This window comes from Lithobates pipiens, unplaced genomic scaffold (assembly GCF_037356315.1).
Source record: "Lithobates pipiens isolate NorthernLeopardFrog02 unplaced genomic scaffold, aLitPip1_a1.2 Scaffold_10, whole genome shotgun sequence".
NCBI classification, from domain to species: domain Eukaryota; kingdom Metazoa; phylum Chordata; class Amphibia; order Anura; family Ranidae; genus Lithobates; species Lithobates pipiens.
Window position 1 is genome coordinate 161,770,932 of NW_027507686.1, and position 20,971 is coordinate 161,791,902.

Sequence of the window (20,971 nt, forward strand, 5' to 3'; positions counted from 1 at the left end):
CTGGATCATCACATGATATGCACTTTATATGGTAATAGCCTGTATGGGATTTTTTTAAGATCCTAAAATTATGTTTTTATATCTGTTATAGCTCTGTATCAATATTCACTGATAGATGTCACATTTAATTAAAACAATTTTTTTAGAAGGAGTTTATATTACAGGATAGAGTGTGAATGGATTACTGCTAAAGAGTACATTCACAGGTTTATGTCACATTGATTTGAAATTGCCTCAACCTTGTATCACTATACTCACCTCTCCTTCTCTCCCCTCTCTTCCTCCACCCCCCTTTTCCCCTTATCTAACCCTACCATTCCCCCCCTTCCCTCTCCCCCCCCCTTTCTTTCTTGTCTTTTTTCTCCCTCTTTTACATTGCGCAGCACTATCCCATATAAATATGTTTGTCTTATGTCTTTTTGTATACATTGCGATCCTTAAATAAAAAATGAAAAAAAAAAACACACTAATCAGGTACCCCTCTGTCATGCCTAACGATAGTTTAATAGGCTGAAATAATGAAGGTACACGTTCAACAGCATTTTCACCAGCTAGCACTAGTAGAAGAAACATTTGCTGAGATTCGTAGGGACACAGGAGGTGGCACTTACATTTCTAGGTCCATGGTTTTCTACTGGTTTGGGTGGCTGCAACAAAGGTATTAATCGTTGTTAGTAATATTAGTATTATTAGGAAGTTGTAAGGTGATTATACATAAATAGTGCAGCAAAAAGAGGAGAAGGGCAAAAATAGCAAAGAGAGGATATGCCAGTCTTTTCACATCATAGATAGCGAGGGAGTGGTTAGTTAGGATGGATTAGGCTCTTCTTGTAGGAGGAACGCGTCAGTACAGGTAACAGAAGGCTTATCTTGGCAGCATTTTGTTTACAGGAAATGTTCTAGCATGTAAAAGCCTCAATGCCAAAGAAATTAATAGGTCAATTTAAGCTCAAGATCAGTAAAAGGTAACATCAATGAGAAGAATGACGCTAAAACAGACTATAAAACATAACAGGATCAATTCACCAAGATTAATAAATTATTCAAATTCATTTATGAATGTATCTCATGACATTTTCTCCTAAAAATATTCACTTTAAAAACAGATGTTGCTTTTACCTGCTGAAAGCCTTATTTTCTCATAAGTTGGTATTTTAAAAGTATTTTTTCATGACAACTAGAAAAGGCTACTTTTTCTGCTCTACCTATATCATGACTTCTGTCATTTATAGCATAACATGCCTGTGGTATAATATTAAAATGTCGCCTTTGTTTGTAGCCTTCATATATATAATCAAGCTATATGTAGAGCAATCCATCAAACAACAAAGACAAGCGCAGTCTGAGTGTAGTACGTGGATTAAAAGCAGGATTTATTGTGCTAAAATTAGCAACTCACAAGATGAAGAAGAATACTCATCAAACATCCGTCACTATCAAGGCATCAGGTCTTGAGCTAGCCTCTGTATGAAGGTGGAAGGCACAGGGAGGGGATTCCTGCATGGCGTCCTTAGCTGGATTACCAAAGGCATTCGGGTGCAGCAGGGAGGTGGACGTGATGTCACTCATGGGTGTGGTGACGTGTTTGTGGAGCATGCGTTCTAATTTTTAAGGCCTGAGGAAGGAGCATGCATGCTCCACAAACACCTGATAGTGACGGATGCTTGATGAGCATTTTACCACTGCTTTCTTGTGATTTGCTTATTTTACTTTCAATCATTTTCAATTAAAATTTGAAGTCAGAGAAAGACAAAATGCCGTTAGCGCTACAACAGCCAGGACTCTGGCACAAGCATTACAAATACAGTGAGTTATAAACATCTCTCCAAAACTAGAACAATTGTTAAAGCTGAAGAAAAGCAAAATTAACACTGCGAAGCTGAGTAGCCTCAGGCCATAGTAGACAGGGCAGAGTATGTAGAAAAATCATTACACAACTTATGTCAAGGACTACAGGGAGAAACTTCTCAATTCACTGAGTGCAATAAGTCATGCTTTTAATCCACTTACTACACTCAACTGGTGCTTGTCTTTGTTGTTTATTTGTCTATGCTTATATTATAGAGTTGGATTCTAGCTCTAAAAACAGGCTACCTGGAGTGTATGTTAACCCATTATTCACTGACTTTTTATGGACTAATTATGGACTTCTTTATGGAGCTTCAGACACCTCTGTAGGTTTTTTCTATTTTTCACCCATGCCTTATCATTTCTTTCCTCTTATAAGTAAAGCTGTGCTTACCTCTTCTTGGATCTTGGGTTTAAAAGGCTCTGGTGGATGTCCTAAGTCCAGTTCCCAAGGAGCTCCCTGGAAGATGTCTGGAGGAGGTATCCAACCATTGTTAAATTTTGGAATGTACTGAGGAATCAGAGGATCTCTTGGCCATTCTGCCCTAGAATGAAAAGTGTTCTTTGTTAGCTGTCTAGTACTACACATCTCTTACAATTTAATACATCTTTAAGATATTGTATTGATCTATTGCCCTAGAATGAAAAGTGTTCTTTGTTAGTTGTCTAGGACATTCTAAAGTTTTTTTTTCACAGTTACACACACACACACTAAAGCAGGGGTGCCCAACCTTTTCAAGAGCGAGGGCCACTTAAACGTCTTGGTAACCGGTCATGAGCCACAATGAGTGGAGCAGGTGGATGGCATGTCCGTGTCCACTCTGTATTTGCAGAGCGGACACGGACGCAGCCCACGACACTGTTTAGCGGATCGTATTGGAGGTAGAACACAAGTCGGTTTATGTCTGCCACGACTTAGAGGTGAATGGAGGGTCCAATTGGTTGGACTGTCGGACTGACCATGTGAAAGGGGTCCAAGGCTGCTTTCACACTGATGCACTGTGGTTTACCCACACTACGTGTGCAACGCAGTGTACCTTTGCTTTCCTGCAGTTTGCAATAGACTTCTATTATATTCTGCAGGTTTTGTGCACTTTCAGAAAGCTCACCAAACTCGCAGGTAATAATAGAAGTCTATGGTTCAGTGCAGGTAGCCCACAGGTAAACTGCTCTGCACCTGCGGATAAGATTGAAAGCAGCCCAGTAACCACTGCAGAAAAGATATGCCCATATATACACTGTGATTTTAGTAATAAACTGACCTTTAATAGTCTTCTTTCTATTCTATCCCAGAGCAGGAGGTCACGGGCCACATCAGAGGGCTCCGTGGGCCACTGGTTGGGCACCCCTGCACTAAAGGGAGGCCCAGAATAAAAAGAAGAATGCAATAGACGATGGGCCGGCATTACAGGGGAAGTTGGGCTAAGTTAAATGTACACAAGAAGAAAGAGTTTTGCTTATTCAAATAGGTCAGGGAGGGACAGAGCTGCAGGGGGATTGTTTGGTGGCTGAGTGGTGTGGGTTTCTGTTGGAGGTCAGCGAGAGAGGGAAAACATGCAGTATTGTTTGTATCTTCTGCTGTATTTAGAATTACCTAGGTCATTGCACAATAGGCACCCTATTCTAAATGTAAAAAAATGAAACAAACTGTTTTACGTAAGGCAGCAACATCCACACATGTAAGACACCCAACGTCAGTTGTGATTTATTCTTCCAAAAGCAAATATAGCTTTGCATACTGGTACTGACTAATATTCCAATGTTTCTCTTCTCCCTCAGTTTCTGTTCCTCACTAAGCTAATGTGACCCCAGTGCTTACAGAGAAGGGCAGGAGAGGGACAAACAAGGATGCTATGCAAGCCAAGCACCTGATATACTTATCAACCAATGCTATCATTGGTGGCTAGGATTATGGCAGCTGGAAGGTTGGGATGGTGCACAATGAAAACTGGTGGCTTTGTGTACCTAAAAGGCAGGGTTCATCCACCCACTGGTTTCTATACATTTGCTGGGCAATTTTTAGGCCTTTTGTCATGTCATCCCTGAAGAAACCTGAAGGCATCCTGGTTGAAAAAGGCTGACCTAGGTGATGCCTATGAATGAACCCAGGTAACCATATAAGAGTTGCATCATTGTGTTGATCTTTGAAGGATAAAGATATAACCTGCTAGAGAAGCCCCTCTATAGAAAAAGTTATCAGTTACTGTTTTTGCATCACTATGCCATCTTGACAGAGGCTGGTTCTCCAAAATCCTGAGCATTAGATCTGCATAAAGCTTTCATTTTCCTTTTTACTTGCCTTGATTTGGTCCACCGTTCTCCCAGAACTTCCCACGTCTGCATTTCTTTTGGGGTGAGATGCCCCCTCAGAAAATCTGTAGCATCTTTTGAAAGGAGAGGACAGGTGATTGATCTTCCCAATTCTGGACCTCCCGAGCTCTGAATTATCTGTAAGAAGTAACACATATAAACTGTACAGTACATGCACAGGTAGATCTAGCCAGCTGGCTAGAAAGAAGCAGTAAAAAATACTGCAAACACATTTATATTTATAAATCACCTATACCCTTTGCCAGGCCCAAGAAGCAAAATCCATCGGATTCTAATTCAACACAATGAATAACACAATGGCAGCTATTTTGGTATTATAAGCTACATGATGTATGTTTTTTACAGAAAGGGTCACATAAAGTATGTTTTTTACAGACAGGGTGACACAAATCTAAACATTAGCTCACCAGATCCAGTGGCCCAAAGAGAAAATGGATAAGCTCTGCAGCACTAGGATTCTGAATATGTTTTTTCAACTTTGCCTAAAAAGACACATTATGCAAATAAGTGAGTATAGAACTTTTTTTTAGAAGTCAAAAGCAAACACTGATTAATATCAAATCTTGATAAGAACAAGGCTTCTGGCCTTGAACATGTCAATCGAGGGTCACCTTGAAGCAGAACTGCTGCATCTTCCCCCCCTACTTTATAAGCAATAATGATGATGATAAAAATAAAATACAAACAAGTATACAATAAACAGTAATAGCATGTAGCATAATCAATTCAAGCAGGTAGTACAGTAAATTATGTCAGATTCTTGTCTGCAAACCCATAAACTGAAAACACAAATATATACAATAAATAAAATGTTCTGTATTATATCTTATCTAATCTATTTAATATAATTTTGGCAAAAGATGGCAGTGACCAGGGATGAGCAAAAATTAGAGTTATCATTACCCTACAATTATGGTAAATTGGGGATTTTGACAAAGTTTCCCATTTTGGCAAAATGCATTGGAATACAAAACAGTTTGAAGGGAATTTAAATGGCTTGCACAGAGCCCCATTAAAAACAGCCTCTAAAATAGAAAATGGATTGCTTTTATTTTCAAGCAAATTTGTACAAGCAGCTCAATGAGAGACATTTTGAGTTCTGTAATTTCTCTGCAAAAATTATTTCACCAAATCACTTTGCTCGTCCCTAGCAGTGAGCATAAAAGGTAACAAATTTCTTCTAGAATTTACAACTCAATAGATCAAGACTTATCTTTTGAAGTTAGGGGAAAGAGGTATTGTATGCATGTACACAGGGCCGCTGATAAGGGGGTATCACCAGCCCTCCTGTATCGGGCCTGGCACCAATGTGTTAATCCCTGCTGTGCAGTTATTTAAAAAAAAAAACTTTTCTGAGCCCCCTGTGTTCAGTAGGGGTTGGGGGAAAGAAAGCAGACTATTTAATCACTGTTTGGTTTATGCTGATTAATCTGCAGCAGTACTTGCAGCCAGCCTCAGTGTATTGATATAGAAGAGGTCAGGCTTCAATGTAATTGTGTAGAGCGCTGCTGCAGATTAATTCGCCTAAACCCGAAAGTAATTAAATAGTTCCCTTTCTGTCCCTAAGCCCCCACTGAACACAGGGGGCCGTAGAAGTTTTTTCAAAAAAAGTTCCTCCCAGCCTTATGTAAACACAAGTACTAGTGCGCTCCACCCAATTACTAACCCTAATAGATACCATTTATATGTATATTGCACGCTTTTTTAATTTTAAGTGTGACTACTATTGCACTTTTAGGTGCTGTTTGCATTTTAGCTATTTTGCACATTGTTTATATTATTTTGCTGATTCTGCACGTATTTATTATTAATTCTTTATTTTATTTTATTTAAATTAGTTGCAGTTTATAGTAAGCGAGGTAGCGCCACGTACCCTTTTGTACATCCTCTCAGCCTTAGTTGCCTAGCTTGGTGCCCAGGGGGAAGGGATAGGACCAGATGTTTTAGCGGTGTTCATCGAAAAAGCTGTCCAGACCACATGCTGGATACTTTATCTGAACTCTTGTTCAATAATACCCAAAATGTTTGAAGTGACACATCTGGGGGGCATTATTGCTGTAGACTAGGGTACACTATTGTTGCCCTCTGAAGAGTGATGCACAGTGCAGAGGGTGTTTGACAGGTGGCAAGGAAGCATTATATTGCCTCCTCACCCCTTAAATAAACCCCTAAAAGCCTGCACCACCTTGCTGCAACTACACTCATTGTATATAGTTGTAAAGCATCCCCATTCAGTGGAGTGGGTTGCATTTGGCCACTGAACATGATGGGGGATATTTTTGTATACCCCCCATTTTCTGTCTTTGCCGTTCCCCTCTGCTAACCACTGCACTCTGTACATGACATATTTCAGACCCCTGCATTCTATGCATTACCCACTCCTGAACCCTGAACTATGTACATTACTCAGTCATGACCACTGAACTGTGTATATTACCCACTCCTGACCTCTGCACTCTGTATATTAAACACTTATGACCTCTGCACTATGTACGTACCCCTGACTCCTACAAACTGTATAGTACATACTCCTGAAACTACACTGTATAATTTATATAGTCCTGACCCCTGCACTCTGGACATTACATATTCTTGAAACCTTAATTTTGTAAGTTATATACATACACCTGTTATTGCAGTTAAACTGTTTGGGAGGGGTGGTTGGACTCAGTCAGGTAAGCTATAGGGAGCCCCATAATATGTAACAGGGGCCCTTTATGTACAGCATTAATTTATCTAGGAAACATTATACATATTACATTGTATTCTTACCAAGAGGTTTATAGCCAGCTTGATCTTCTGATAGCAGTCGATGAATTCCAGCTCATTAGGTGGCCGAGACCGTAATGTCAGCACCCCCTCTGTGATTTGAAATAGAGAAAACGATTGTTATGTTATTCAGATATTTTCAAAATGCAGAAGCGCATTAAAACAAAAATGCTGCTTTCACAAGGAAATGTAACATGCAAAGAAATGATTCTAAATAACTTTATACATCAGTCAAAGAGGGTGATTTATTAAAAGTGGATTTTAAAGTGAACCCCACTTTTAAATTACCAAAAACTGGTGGAGCTCTAACGAGCAAAAAAAAAAAACAGCTAGTTCCTGAAATTGTGGTTGGCTCTATACCTTTCTGCACATCACTTTTGGTCAGTGAGGCTGTCCATATCGATGGACAAATAATAATGATTTGAAGGCAAAAGGGGTGGAATTTAGGATGACCCCAGAAACTGAAGTCGCTATTTGCATATTAGAGCTCCTCCGGCTTTACGTCTCTCTGTTTTGAAGAGCAATATAGTGTATGTGGCCATTACACTTCTATCGATATTTTATTACTTTGATGTGAACACATTAAAGGGTTTATTTTAACTCTTGGTGAAGTAGGCCTAGGTGACCGGGTATTAGTATGTGAACCCAGCATTTCATATTCCTGCAGTTTCAGGTATTTGTATGAGAAAGTATCCTGTTCTCTTTGTATTCCTTCCTGACATGCTCCTCCTGCACAGACTTTCAATGGGAAGCTCAGTGTACTGTTGCTTCCCCCCCCCCCCCCCACCCCAAGCTCTTATGCAGCTGAGAGCAGAGGGAAGGTGATCACTTATAAAAAAGGGAAAAGGTATTTATATTCCATTTTAACCAAATGGGTTGTTTTACAAGGTAATCGTTTACAATCACTTTAACACAGGTTTATTGTACCAAGTGTTTTAATTCTTTCTTTACCAAGTTAATACCATTATTGTGTAAACATGTAGACTTCTAAGTACATGCTTCTGTTAACTTGTAACAAATTCAGAACGGGTGTATGCCCCCAGGGCTGCAGTGCTAATCAAACTAAAGTTTTGCAGCTAGCTCGTTTGTGAGCAGTCGATCAGTAGATCAACTGCTCTCAAATAGGACTGGCCATAGATGGAGTGAAATTTGTCTGGCCCCTGCTAAATCAGCCACATTTTGCTCCATCTAATGCCAGCTTAAGTCCCCCTAGGCTTCAGTGCAGTCAGTACTTTATCTTGTAATCCTTGCCTATGTTCCAGTTTAATATGGTGCCATGACCGCTTCCCTAGGTACCCTGTTTCAGGTTGACTTCCTGTGTAGCTGATCTTGCATGCGGGACTATATTTGTGTCTGCCTACACTGTGTACATCATCACAAACACAAACCCCAAAGCCAAGAATAGCAAGGTTTTCCTTTGCTCTTCTCTTCTCCCTTTTCAAAATTAACAAACTAACTTTTTTTCTGTGAAAACTAGAAGTTTAGGGAAGTAATACTAATAGAGCAGGAGCCAGGAGCATTGAAAATTGTAAACTGCAAGTGTTTGGGTGAACATTTTTACAAGCAGTTTACTGGGGAATGTTTATGTCCATGTGTTCAATGTGTTCAAGGAGATGTACAGGCGAAGCTTGTTTGACTGTACTTCTCCTGTGGATCACAGGAGTGCAGTTCATTCTGCTCTCCTGTGACCCGTTTGCAGCTGACAGCACATAGTCACCAGCTCTCTGCTCATGGAGCTCTGAGAGAGGTCTTTGAAGTGGCACATAATTGTGAAGTTAAAGGAAAATGATAAATGGTTTTCAGAATTTTTTATAAATAAACATCTGAAAAGTGTGGCATGCATTTGTATTCAGGCTCCTTTACTCTGATACCCCTAACAAAAATCTAGTGGAACCAATTGCCTTCAGAAGTCACCTAATTAGTAAATAAGAGTACACTTGTGTGTAATTTAATCTCAGTATAAATACAGCTGTTCTGTAGGCCAAGGAACACACCAGACAGGTCAGGGATAGAGTTGTGGAGAAGTTTAAAGCAGGGTTAGGTTATAAAACAATATCCCAAGCTTTGAACATCTCACGGAGCACTGTTCATTCCATCATCTGAAAATGGAAAGAGTATGGCACTGCAAACCTACCGAGACATGGCCGTCCACCTAAACTGACAGGCTGGGCAAGAAGAGCATTAATCAGTGAAGCAGCCAAGAGGCCCATGGTAACTCTGGAGGAGCTGCAGAGCTCAACAGCTCAGGTGGGAGAATCTGTCCACAGGAGAACTATTAGTTGTGCACTCCACAAATCTGGCCTTTATGGAAGAGTGGCAAGAAGAAAGTCATTGTTGAAAGAAAGCCATAATAAGTCCTGTTTGCAGTTTTTGAGAAGCCATGTGGGAGACACAGCAAACATGTGGAAGAAGGAGCTCTGATCAGATGAGACCAAAATTGAACTTTCAGGCCTAAAAGCAAAATGCTGTGTGGCAGAAAACTAACACTGCACATCACTCTGAATGCACCATCCTCGCTGGGAAACATGGCGGTGGCAGCATCATGTTGTGGGGATGCTTTTCTTCAGCAGAGACAGGAATGCTGGTCAGAGTTGATGGGAAGGTGGATGGAGTCAAAATCAGGGCAATCTTAGAAGAAAACCTGTTAGAGTCTGTAAAAGACTTGAGACTGGGGCGGAGGTTCACCTCCCAGAAGGACAATGACCCTAAACATACAGCCAGAGCTACAATGGAATGGTTTAGATCTAAGCATATTCATGTGTTAGAATGGCCCAGTCAAAATCCAGACCTAAATCCAAATGAGAAACTGTGGCAAGACTTGAATTTCTGTTCACAGATGTCCTCTATGCATTCCGACAGATCTTGCGCTATTTTGCAAAGAAGGATGGGCAAAAATTTCACTCTCTAGATGTGCAAAGCTGCTAGAGACATACCCAAAAAGACTTGCAGCTGTAATTGCAGTGAAAGGTGGTTCTACAAAGTATTTATTTGTAAAAAAAATGATAAACATTTGTCATTTTCCTGCCACGTCACAAATATGTGCCACTTTGTGTTGTTCTATCACATGAAATCCCAATAAAATACATATATGTTTTTGGTTGTAACAAAATGTGGAAAATTTTGAGGGGTGTGAATACTTTTTCAAGGCACTATATGATTTAAAAAAACAAAAAACAAAAAACAAAAAAAAACTTCTCCTTTAAGCTAAAAACACTGGGGGTTTAAAGTGGTTGTAAACCCTTACAACACACTTTGACCTACAGGTAAGCCTAGATTAAAGCGGAGGTCCACCCTAAAGTGGACCTTCCGCTCATCGGAACCCTCCCCCCCTCCGGCGCCACAATTGGCACCTTTCAGGGGGGAGGGGGGTGCAGGTACCTGTACAGTACAGGTATCTGCACCCACTTCCGGGATAGCTCTCTGCGGAAAGGGGCGTAGATTACGCCCCTTTCCGAAAGTCCCCCCGCTGCCTGCTGGGAAACACACAGATCCCAGAGGCAGCGGGTCCATCCTTATTGCGCAGTGCGACTCGCGCATGCGCAGTAGGGAACCGGGAAATGAAGCCGAAAGGCTCCACTTCCTGATTCCCATACCCAAGATGGTGGCGGCAGCACCCGAGAGACGATCAGGACAGGCGCGCTGGACAGGTAAGTGTCACTATTTTAAAAGTCAGCAGCTGCAGTATTTGTAGCTGCTGGCTTTAAAAAAAAAAAAAAACGCGGAATCCCGGCGGACTCCCGCTTTAAGGCTTACCTGTAGGTCCAAGAAATATCTCCTAAACCTACACGGTTTAGGAGATATTTGCCGAAAGACAGGCACCGCTGTCTACGGCACATACGCCGTAGACAGCAGCGCGCAGGCGCACTGAGCGCGGCCCCATCAACGGCGAATATGCCACGCATGGCGGCTCCCATGCGCATGTGTGGGAGTGACGTCATCGCGGCTTCGCCGAATGACAGCGGCGGAGCAGCGAGACCCACCGAGAAGATGGATGCGCCGGACTACAGGGGACAGCGGTGACTTCGCTGGCTCCTGTGTCAGGTAAGTGACACATAATGGACTACTATGCGATGCATAGTAGTCCGTTATGCTTTACCTTTGCAGGGAATGAAAGAGGAAGTAAACTCATCAGGGTTTACTTCCTCTTTAACACTACTTTAAAGGAAGCTAAATGAACCATGTTGCAATTTACAGTAGACTGTGTATACTAAATGCTAGCTTGTCACAAAAAGAGGCAATCCAATCTGAGCATATGATGAAAACAAAGCATAAAGCAAGATTCTAGAAAAAAATGCATATCAAGGAGATCTAAACTTATGTGCAAATCTTGACTTTTGTTCTTCCTCATACACTCCAGCCCTGCTGTAGAGGGACTGCATGAACCTGCTACTAGGTGACATTCAAGTGCTTATATTGCTTGCACTTAAAAAAACAACAACATTCGATAATGTATTATTGATTATATAACTGCATCATGTATCATATGTGTCTTTTTTTTTTTTATCTGTCCTTCAAAAAGTAAGGGTGCAAAAGAAAAGTACATAAAATCACACAATTTATTTAATCTGTCGTTTTAGGACGAAGCATTGTTAATTTCTTCGACAAAAAATATTTACGTCATCGTTTTCGTCAGCTGCATGTTTTCAGTGACGAAAATTAAAAGAAAATAAAACTCAGTTTCAATTCAGATGATTAAAATACAACTAAATCTAAAATGGCATTTTAGTCAAAAGATTATGACTAAAATGTAATTAAAATTTGATGTCAAAATTACCAGTGGTCAAAAAGCAATATTCTTGTTTGCTTATGAAACTTGGTTTTGTTCCTAAAGATGTTACTTGATACTTGTTTTCATTATTAACAGAGAACTGTACTAGGCCCCTTTCACACATATGTTTATCCGTTTTTCATCCATCTGTTGACGGATGAAAAACGGACATAAATGCATGTCTATGTAAAAACGGATGACAAAGGATGATCATCTATTTTCATCCGTTTCCATCAGCTTCCGTCAACATCCGTTTTTTGAATGGATGAAAGCCCTACTTTTCATCCTTCAAAAAAAGGATTGGATGAAAAACGGATGTAAACTGACAAATAGTCAGTTTTTCATAAGTTTTTACATTGGTTGTTAGGGGCAACCAGTCACTGTTGGGGAGGGGGGAGAGGTGAAGAGATATACAGTATATATTGTGAGGGAACAGTCTGTACAGAGAGGCTCCCTCACAGTGTTGGCTGGTGCTCAAAATTTTTTGGGGGGGCACAAACAAATTGAAAAATACTGAACCATCAATTGCAGCCTCATTGTGCCCATCAATTGCAGTCTCACTGTGCCAATCAAATGCAGCCATTGTGCCCATCATATGCAGCCACTTGTGCCCATCATATGCAGCCACTTGTGCCTGTCATATGCAGTCACTTGTGCCCATCATATGCAGCCACTTCTCCCCATCATATGCAGCCACTTGTGCCCGTCATATGCAGTCACTTGTGCCCATCATATGCAGCCACTTCTCCCCATCATATGCAGTCACTTGTGCCCATCATATGCAGCCACTTCTTCCCATCATATGCAGCCACTTGTGCCCATCATATGCAGCCACTTGTGCCCGTCATATGCAGCCACTTGTGCCTGTCATATGCAGCCACTTGTACCCATCAAATGCAGCCACTTGTGCCCATCAAATTCAGCACTTTGGCCAATCGGGAAACAGGTCTCACTGACACTGTAGTGTGAAGGTAGTGAAAATTCATTCGCTATGATCACACAATTGGGTGGGACCAGGGCGGACTCTCTGAGCCCCAAGCCCACCCTTTTTTTAAGCCAATTAGAGCTTCACCTTTTGAAGCCGATTACAGCTCTAATCATGTGCTTAAAAAAAAAACACCAACTTCCCCCCTGCCATAGCAATCCATGTGTCCAGCGTCCTGAAAGGGGCCGGCCACATGGATAGGGAGGCTGCGGCAGGAAAAGGCGGGGCGGCGCCCCCTGTGCCATCGATGCACGGGCCGCCACTGCTCCCTCACTTGCCGATGCTGACTGTCATTGTCAGCTTAATTGTCGGCTCTTTTTCTTCTATACTTAACAGCGCCGGGAAGGAGCTGTCATTTGGTCCGGCCACTAAAATAAACAAAGGGGTGTGGTCACCAGGTGATGTCACTGGGTGACCCCATCCCTTTGTTTAATTTAGTGGCTGGACCAAATGAAAGCTCCTTCCCAGCTCTATTAAGTATAGAAGAAAAAGAGTTGACAGTTAAGATGACAATGACAGTTGTACAGACTGCCCCCTCACTGTGTATACTGCTCGTCCCCTGTCCTGCCCCTTTCCTTGCACACACTGCCCCCTCCCCCAAAGAGGACCTGTCATGTATCTGCTACTATTGGTCCCCTATGTGATAGCAATAAAATAGTAAAAATGTGACTGAACTGATGAAACAAACAGAAGGAATGTGTGAAGGGGCCTTAAAGTTTTTATATTCGGGTAATATGTAAAATGGCATTACAGCCAATAGAGTTAACAGATTTTTGTCTTTTTATATTTTAGTTGCACTTGTGTTTGTCAAAAAGCAATATTTTTTTTTGTTTATGAAACTTGAGATTTTAGATGGCTAAAATGTACTGTTACATAGTTACATAGTAGGTAAGGTTGAATAAAAACAACAGTCCAAATCCAGATCAACCTGTGTTGGTGTGTGCGTGTGCATGTAGAAAATTATTTTGTATGTCCCTGTATATTTTGTTCACTTAAATGCATGTCCAAGAGTCTTTTAAAACTATCCATACGTCTGGCTGACACCACTGATTGTGGAAGAGAGTTCCACATCCTTACTACTCCAACAGTGAAAAACCCCCTAAGCAGCTAAGGTTAAACCACTTCTACTGGAGATTTTAGTTTACTAAAATGCGACTAAAACTAAAACAATTCAGATGACTAAAATATTTTAGTCAAAAGACTGACTAAGGCCCGGTTCACACTGATGTGACAATCTCTCAGACTTTGCAGGACTTGTCGCATCAGATATCGGACTTCTGCACTACTTTTGGTCCGACTTTGGTAAGACTTGCGTTGACTTCTGCTAAAGACGTCACCTGCAGGTCGTGCCGGAGTCGCGCTGGGGCCCGACACGGTAGTCACGGGCAGTGTGAACCTGAGCTACAACTAAATTGAAATTTGATTTAAAATTAAAGTTGGGACGAAGTCTGGAAAACAGAGTATTTAGAATAGGGCGGTGATGACACAATTATAAATAGATAATTACCTGCAGGCCCTTTCTTTTTATTCTTCTTGCCCTTCTTCCTTGCATTTAGCTGCTTGAAAGCTTCAGCTGCTTTTTGGAGTTTTGCCACAAATAATTCTATGTCATCCAATGTGCAGTTTAAGCATTGCTGTAATAGAGATGCACAGATGGGAAACTTCATTACAAAAATGGAAAAGACACACACAACACCCTGTCTATCTGGCTCAAGTCCAAATGATCCTCTTATCCATGAATAAGGAACCTAGATCAGTAAAACTGAGCCAACATTTGTGGGCAAATCTATAAAATATTACCAACCTGCCCAATTCAACAATGGCAATACATAAATAGCCTGCATTACCTATAGACTTAAGAAGCATTGCTATTATGATTTTGCATATTATATATACATTACAGAACTGTGCCACTTTAGGCAGGATCAGGTGACATCTTAGATGTTAATGAATGTCTTAACCGGTAACCTCTGCTGATAAAACTGAGGGTAAAAGTCTAGATCCAACTCAACAAACAGATAATGTTCCTGAATAAGAGTGACACTATACTGGTAAGCAAATGGATATGCTAGCTCCCCTGCATATCATATGACAGTTTGTCAAAAGCGACATAGCTTGAAAATCAGTTCATTCATCTTTGTCTGACATCATTTTCAAGAGTAGCAATAATAGTTTATATTTGGCTTTTTACCAACATATAAACTCAAATATATATATATATATATATATATATATACACTGAGAAAAATTATAAATGCAACACTTTTGTGTTTGCCCCTATTTATCATGAGCGGAACTTAAAGAGCTGTGACTTTTTCTATATACACAAAAGGCCTATTTCTCTCAAATATTGTTCACATATCTGTCTAAATCTTCATTAGTGAGCACTTCTCCTTTGCCCAGATAATCCATCCACCTCACAGGTGTGGCATATCAAGATGCTGATTAAACAGCATGATTATTGCACAGGTGTGCCTTAGGCTGGCCACAATAAAAGGCCACTCTAAAATGTGCAGTTTTACTGTAATGGGGGTCGGGGGGTCCGAAAACCAGTCAGTATCTGGTGTGACCACCATTTGCCTCATGCAGTGCAGCACATCTCCTACGCATAAAGTTGATCAAGCTTGTTGATTGTGGCCTGTGGATTGTTGGTCCATTCCTCTTCAATAGCTGTGCAAAGTTGCTGAATATTGGCAGGAATTGGAACATGCTGTTGTATACACCGATCCAGAGCATCCCAAACATGCTTAATGGGTGACATGTCCGGTGAGTATGCTGGCCATGCAAGAACTGGGGTTTTCAGATTCCAGGAATTGTGTACAGATCCTTGCAACATGGGGCTGTACATTATAATGCTACAACATGAGGTGATGGTCGTGGATGAATGACAAAATAATGGGCCTCAGGATCTTGTTGCGGTATCTCTGTGCATTCTAAATGTCATCAATAAAAAAGGATCTTGTCGCGGAATCTTTTTCAATTCTAAATATCATCAATAAAATGCACCTGTGTTTGTTGTCCATAGCATACGCCTAACCCCACTGCCACCATGGGCCACTCGATCCACAATTTTGACATTAGCAAACCACTCACCCACACAACGCCATACATGCTGTCTGCCATCTTCCCTGTAAAGTGAAAACCGGGATTCATCCATGAAGGGAACCCCTCACCAAAGTGCCAGACACCATCGAAGGATGACAAGCATGCAGATAAGCTTCCCTGAGACAGTTTATGACAGTTTGTGCAGAAATTCTTTGGTTATGTAAACCGATTGTTGCAGCAGCTGTCCGGGTGGCTGGTCTCAGATGGTCCTGGGCTGGTGCAGTTATACGTGCTCTGCGGTCGGGAGGCCGATTGGATGTACTGCCAAATTCTCTGAAACACCTTTGGAGACGGCTTATGGTAGAGAAGTGAGCATTCAATTCAAGGGCAAAAGCTCTGGTGGACATTCCTGCAGTCAGCATGCCAATTGCACGCTCCATCAAGACTGGCTGTGGCATTGTGCTGTGTGATAAAACTGCACATTTTAGAGTGGCCTTATATTGTAGCCAGCCATATTAGATACATGTGTGAAAACACTGTGAGAGAGACACTATAGGGGAGAGACCAATATTGGCTGGACAGTGCAGTGTTTATTCCACTCTGTGGCTGCATTTAAAGCGGGAGTCCGTCGGGAGTCCGCCGTTTTTTTTTTTAAAAGCCAGCAGCTACAAATACTGCAGCTGCTGACTTTTAAAATAGTGACACTTACCCGCCCAGCGCGCCCGCGATGTCGGCACCCGAAGCCGATCTCTCGATCGTCTCTCGGGGGCTGCCGCCGCCATCTTAGGTATGGGAATCAGGAAGTGGAGCCTTTCGGCTTCATTTCCCGGTTCCCTACTGCGCATGCGCGAGTCGCGCTGCGCAATAAGGATGGTCCTCGCTGTCTCTGGGATCCGTGTGTTTCCCAGCAGGCAGCGGGGGACTTTCGGAAAGGGGCGTAGTTTCTGTGGAAAGGGGCGTACCTTCTGCAGAATCTACTCCGGAAGTGGGTGCAGATACCTGTACTATACAGGTACCTGCACCCCCCTCCCCCCTGAAAGGTGCCAATTGTGGCGCCGGAGGGGGGGAGGATTCCAATGAGCGGAAGGTCCACTTTAGGGTGGACCTCCGCTTTAACTGGTATTCACAAAAAGCAGGCACCGCTGAGGGCACACAGAGGTTAATTTACTAAAACCGGAGAATGCAAAATCTGCTGCAACTGTGCATTGTAGCCAATCAGCTTCTAAGTTCAGCTTGTTCAATTACACTTTGACAAAAAAAAACTGAAAGCTTCTGTCCAGAGCTGCACCAGATTTTGCACTCACAGGTTTAGTAAATTAACCGCACTGTGATTGCAGGAAAGCCCAGTCACATGAGTCTGACAAGTCATGAGACCAGGCTTTGCTCTATCTGTAAAGCACAGTATACAGTATCTTGTGTTTCAAAGCAGAGAAATACCTACAGTAAACTCATACTACTGCTTTTTAACTGTGCCCCTATGTGTTTGTTTCATTGTCTGTAGCCTACTTTAGACAGTTTGAGATGCTCTTTTTTTTTAAAGGGAAAAGTAGCTGTACTGCTCATCAGCATCTTGTTATGATTTTCAAATAATTATTGATCACCACCTAATAAAGTTGTAATGTCACTTACTGTTTCTTTTTCAATTTTTTTTGCTAGAGCTTCCCTGGATTCCTCTTGCTCCTGGGAGATGTTACTTCTTCGATCAAATTCTGCCAACATAAGCATAGAAACATAATTCATGCTACTATCTGGAAAAACAAAAAGCTGCAGATACTGTATTTGGCATATGAAGCCATTCTTAAGTGATTCATTGCATGTTTTTGCATGTCACAAACCTGCGTGAAACTGTGTGAGCAACAGAAAAAAAGGTATTACAATTTTTAACTACAATAAAGCAATCAAGCTTGTTCAATATGGCGAAGTGAAAAAAATTCTGAATATACCTTTCAGTGATCTGATGTCTGTAAAGCGAAACCAGATTAGTTTCTCTAAATATGCCCTTCAGCTGTTTTAGGTCAGTGGTCTCCAAACTGCGGCCCGGGGGCCAGATGTGGCCTTTTGCTTGCCTTTATCCGGCCATTGAAACACTATTCCTCTCACTGATACGAGACACTATTCTGCCAATTGACATAAAAAATGGAGCTCCATTTCTCCCACTGACACCAACAATTTCTCTCAATGATACCACAGATGGGGTACTATTCTTCCCCCTAATAACAAATATGGCGATGTGTTACTCCCACTGATGCCAGGAAAATGTCCATTCCCGCTGGACCCAGTCAGGCCCCCTTAACCACTTCCCACCCGGCCAATGCACATATATGGCCAGGTGGGAGCCGTCTACTTCTGATAGGATGTTCAGGAACGTCCATCAGCAGGAGCGGGATGCGCCCGTGTCACCCGGACATGGCGCATCTCAGATCGGCAGGAGGGCTCTCTGATTGGCCCTCCTGATCACATGACGGCCTTGTCCAATCACGGCCGTCATGTGATGTAAACAAACAGCCGGTTGCTAGGCAATCGGCTCCTCCTCTCCTCACACAGAAGTCATCGCTGAGGAGAGGAGAGCAGATCGCTGCAGCCGGCTGATGATCAGTGAGTATGAGCTGTTTTTTACAGCTTTTTACTCACTGATCACCAGTCTAGTGTAATACACACATCACCACACAGTATAAACACAGTCCCCACATATGTCCCCATAACACCCATGTCCCCAAAACATACATGTCCCCAAATAATAAAAACACATGTCCCTAATAATAAAAACATGTCCCCCACATATGTCCCACTAAAATCACATGTTCCAATGATTATCTGCACACATATATACGTGATCACCTGCACACATATGTACATGATCATTTGCGTACATATGTCCGTGATCACACAAACCAATTATTATACACTTAACAGATTTTTTTTTGCCAAAAACATGTAGCAGAATACATTTTGGCTTAAATTTATGACAAAATTTGATTTTATTGGATTTCTTTTAAAATAGAAAAAAGAAAATATTGTTTTTTTTCCAAATTTCCGTTTTTTTGCGCTTATATCGCAAAAAAAAAAAAAACGGAGTCGTGAATAAATACCACCAAAATAAAGCTCTATTTGTGCGAACAAAATGATAAAAATTTCATTTGGGTACAGTGTAGCATGACCGCACAATTGTCACTGAAAGCGCTAGAGCGATGAAAGCTGAAAATTGGGTTGGGAAGGAAGGGGGCGAAAGTGCCCTGTATTGAAGTGGTTAAAGTCTGAAGGACAAAAAACTGGCCCTTTGTTTAAGATAATTAGATAATTACTCAGCAAGGCCAATCATAAACATTACAAACTACAATGTATTTGTATAATCTCTGTACAAACTAGTTTAAATTTACCAACAAATAGGCTTTATGGGGGCCTACCTGGACCTGAATGCATTTATTGTGTATCCAAATACTGTAGGTAGGCCTTTGTGCTGCATTATTCTTAGTAATGCTAATTAGATTGTACAATCAGACTACAACATACTTGGCGCTGAACTCCCGGCAAACAGATCATTTCAGAAATGTATTGGAACTGATTTACTTGCAAGTGTTTCTTTATTATGAGTCCTAGGATTTATATAGCCCTGACACACAGCCAGCCCAGTGATCTGACATTTCCCTACTGCATTTTAATACATTAAAAAAATACATAAATATATCAAAGTGGTGTTTTTTTATAAATATGCATGGAGTTCAGTTTTATGAGTTTGAAGATGTAAATGATATCTTACCAATCTCATTGGCTGCAGCTGGTGACATCACGCGATTTTTGTTATCTCTGTAGGCTGGTTTGGGGGCAGTGGAGGGTGGAAGGATTGAGTCTCTTTGCTTGATTCGCTCTTGGTTAACCCTACAATTGGGAATAACACATTCATTGCATAAAGAGGTATTATTGCTTCACAGAACCATATTTAAAAAAAAATAACAAAGGGGCATTTATCCTCTGGCTATCAAGGACAACTTACAAAAATCAGAGCTTTCCAGGATGAAGAAGTGGTTCCCAGTATGCACCATATGTTTATTTCTATAAACATTAACATACATATGGTGTTCCTGTCTTTTATAGCACACTATGCAGCAGATGTGCATTATAGTTTAATGTCCAGGGGGACGTCCATTGCTGTGCCTCCTAAGCTTGGAGCCCTCTTGGAGCCTTTAGCTACCTATAGACATGAGATCATTTCCTGATCTTGGAGACCTTATGTAGGAGTACCCTTACCAGGCTACACAATTAGCAATTCAATACATGGTAGTTTCTGTTGCTTTACTATAAGTAACCATGCCCGAATAACCCATGTGGTCACTCAGGACTGAGCTTGGCATTATGGGACAGGGGGTAAAGTGAATGTTCCTACTAAGAAACAGAAGACGGGCAGGGATTTTGCTGACAGTCTGGTCAGAGGACAGTAAAGCCCCATACACAATATCAGATTTTCTGCAAATTTTTTCCTTCAGATTTACCAAAACCATATAATATGAGGTCAAACCTTAGGAGTTTCAATTTGTATGCAATCAGTCAGGCTATTCACTTCATGGCTTTGGTAAATCCGAAGACAAAAATCAGCAGAAAATCTTATAGTGTGTATGGGGCTTTAAAGTTTACATGCATTAATGACTAGCCCTTCAAGTCTATGTGCAAATTTACTGGTTACTAGGAAAGGCTTAATCTGCTAGTTCCTGTGCTGGCAATTCATTTATGAGACTAATATACTATACATACATAGTATTTCTGTAATAACGTGGGAGTTGGGTAGGGCTAGAATACATTTTAGGGCTTGGTTTATAAGTAGAGCTGACAGGTTAATACCTGTGAAACAGATAGCAAGTAAGTGGATTGTTCTAACTCTTCCTCACTCTTTCTAAGTTCAAGTTTGGCATGATGTTCTCAAAACCATAGATCACTACAGGCATTCCCACTGAAGTCTATGAAGTCAAAAACGTCCAATTCTGCCTTAAATGTGTCTCATGTAGCTTTTGGAGTATCAGGTGTCGACCTACCAGTGTCTGAGAGCTCATATTATTATTATTCAGGATTTATATAGCGCCAACAGTTTGCGCAGCGCTTTACAATATGAGGGCAGACAGTACACTTACAATACAAATCAATACAGGAGGGATACGAGGGCCCTGCTCGTTAGAACTTACAATCTAGAAGGGAGGGTCAAGTTGAAACAAAAGGTAATAACTGTGGGGGGATGA

The 20,971-nt window shown here is 41.4% G+C and overlaps 1 protein-coding gene across 4 annotated transcripts in view; it reads right to left on the minus strand.

Annotated features, from left to right (window-relative positions):
• EPS8L2 (EPS8 signaling adaptor L2) overlaps nt 1-20,971 on the minus strand; it is a 272,423-nt gene that overhangs the window by 26,456 nt on the left and 224,996 nt on the right. For 3 of the 4 annotated variants that reach the window (XM_077458781.1, XM_077458772.1, XM_077458798.1), the window contains 8 exons: nt 19,504-19,622; nt 17,376-17,455; nt 14,209-14,335; nt 6,952-7,040; nt 4,587-4,661; nt 4,148-4,296; nt 2,243-2,393; nt 612-647 (listed from right to left, as the gene is read on the minus strand). In XM_077458781.1, the coding sequence (XP_077314907.1) occupies nt 612-647; nt 2,243-2,393; nt 4,148-4,296; nt 4,587-4,661; nt 6,952-7,040; nt 14,209-14,335; nt 17,376-17,455; nt 19,504-19,622 (826 nt within the window). The remainder of the gene's footprint in view (nt 1-611; nt 648-2,242; nt 2,394-4,147; nt 4,297-4,586; nt 4,662-6,951; nt 7,041-14,208; nt 14,336-17,375; nt 17,456-19,503; nt 19,623-20,971) is intronic. The other variant, XM_077458788.1, reaches the window with a different exon arrangement.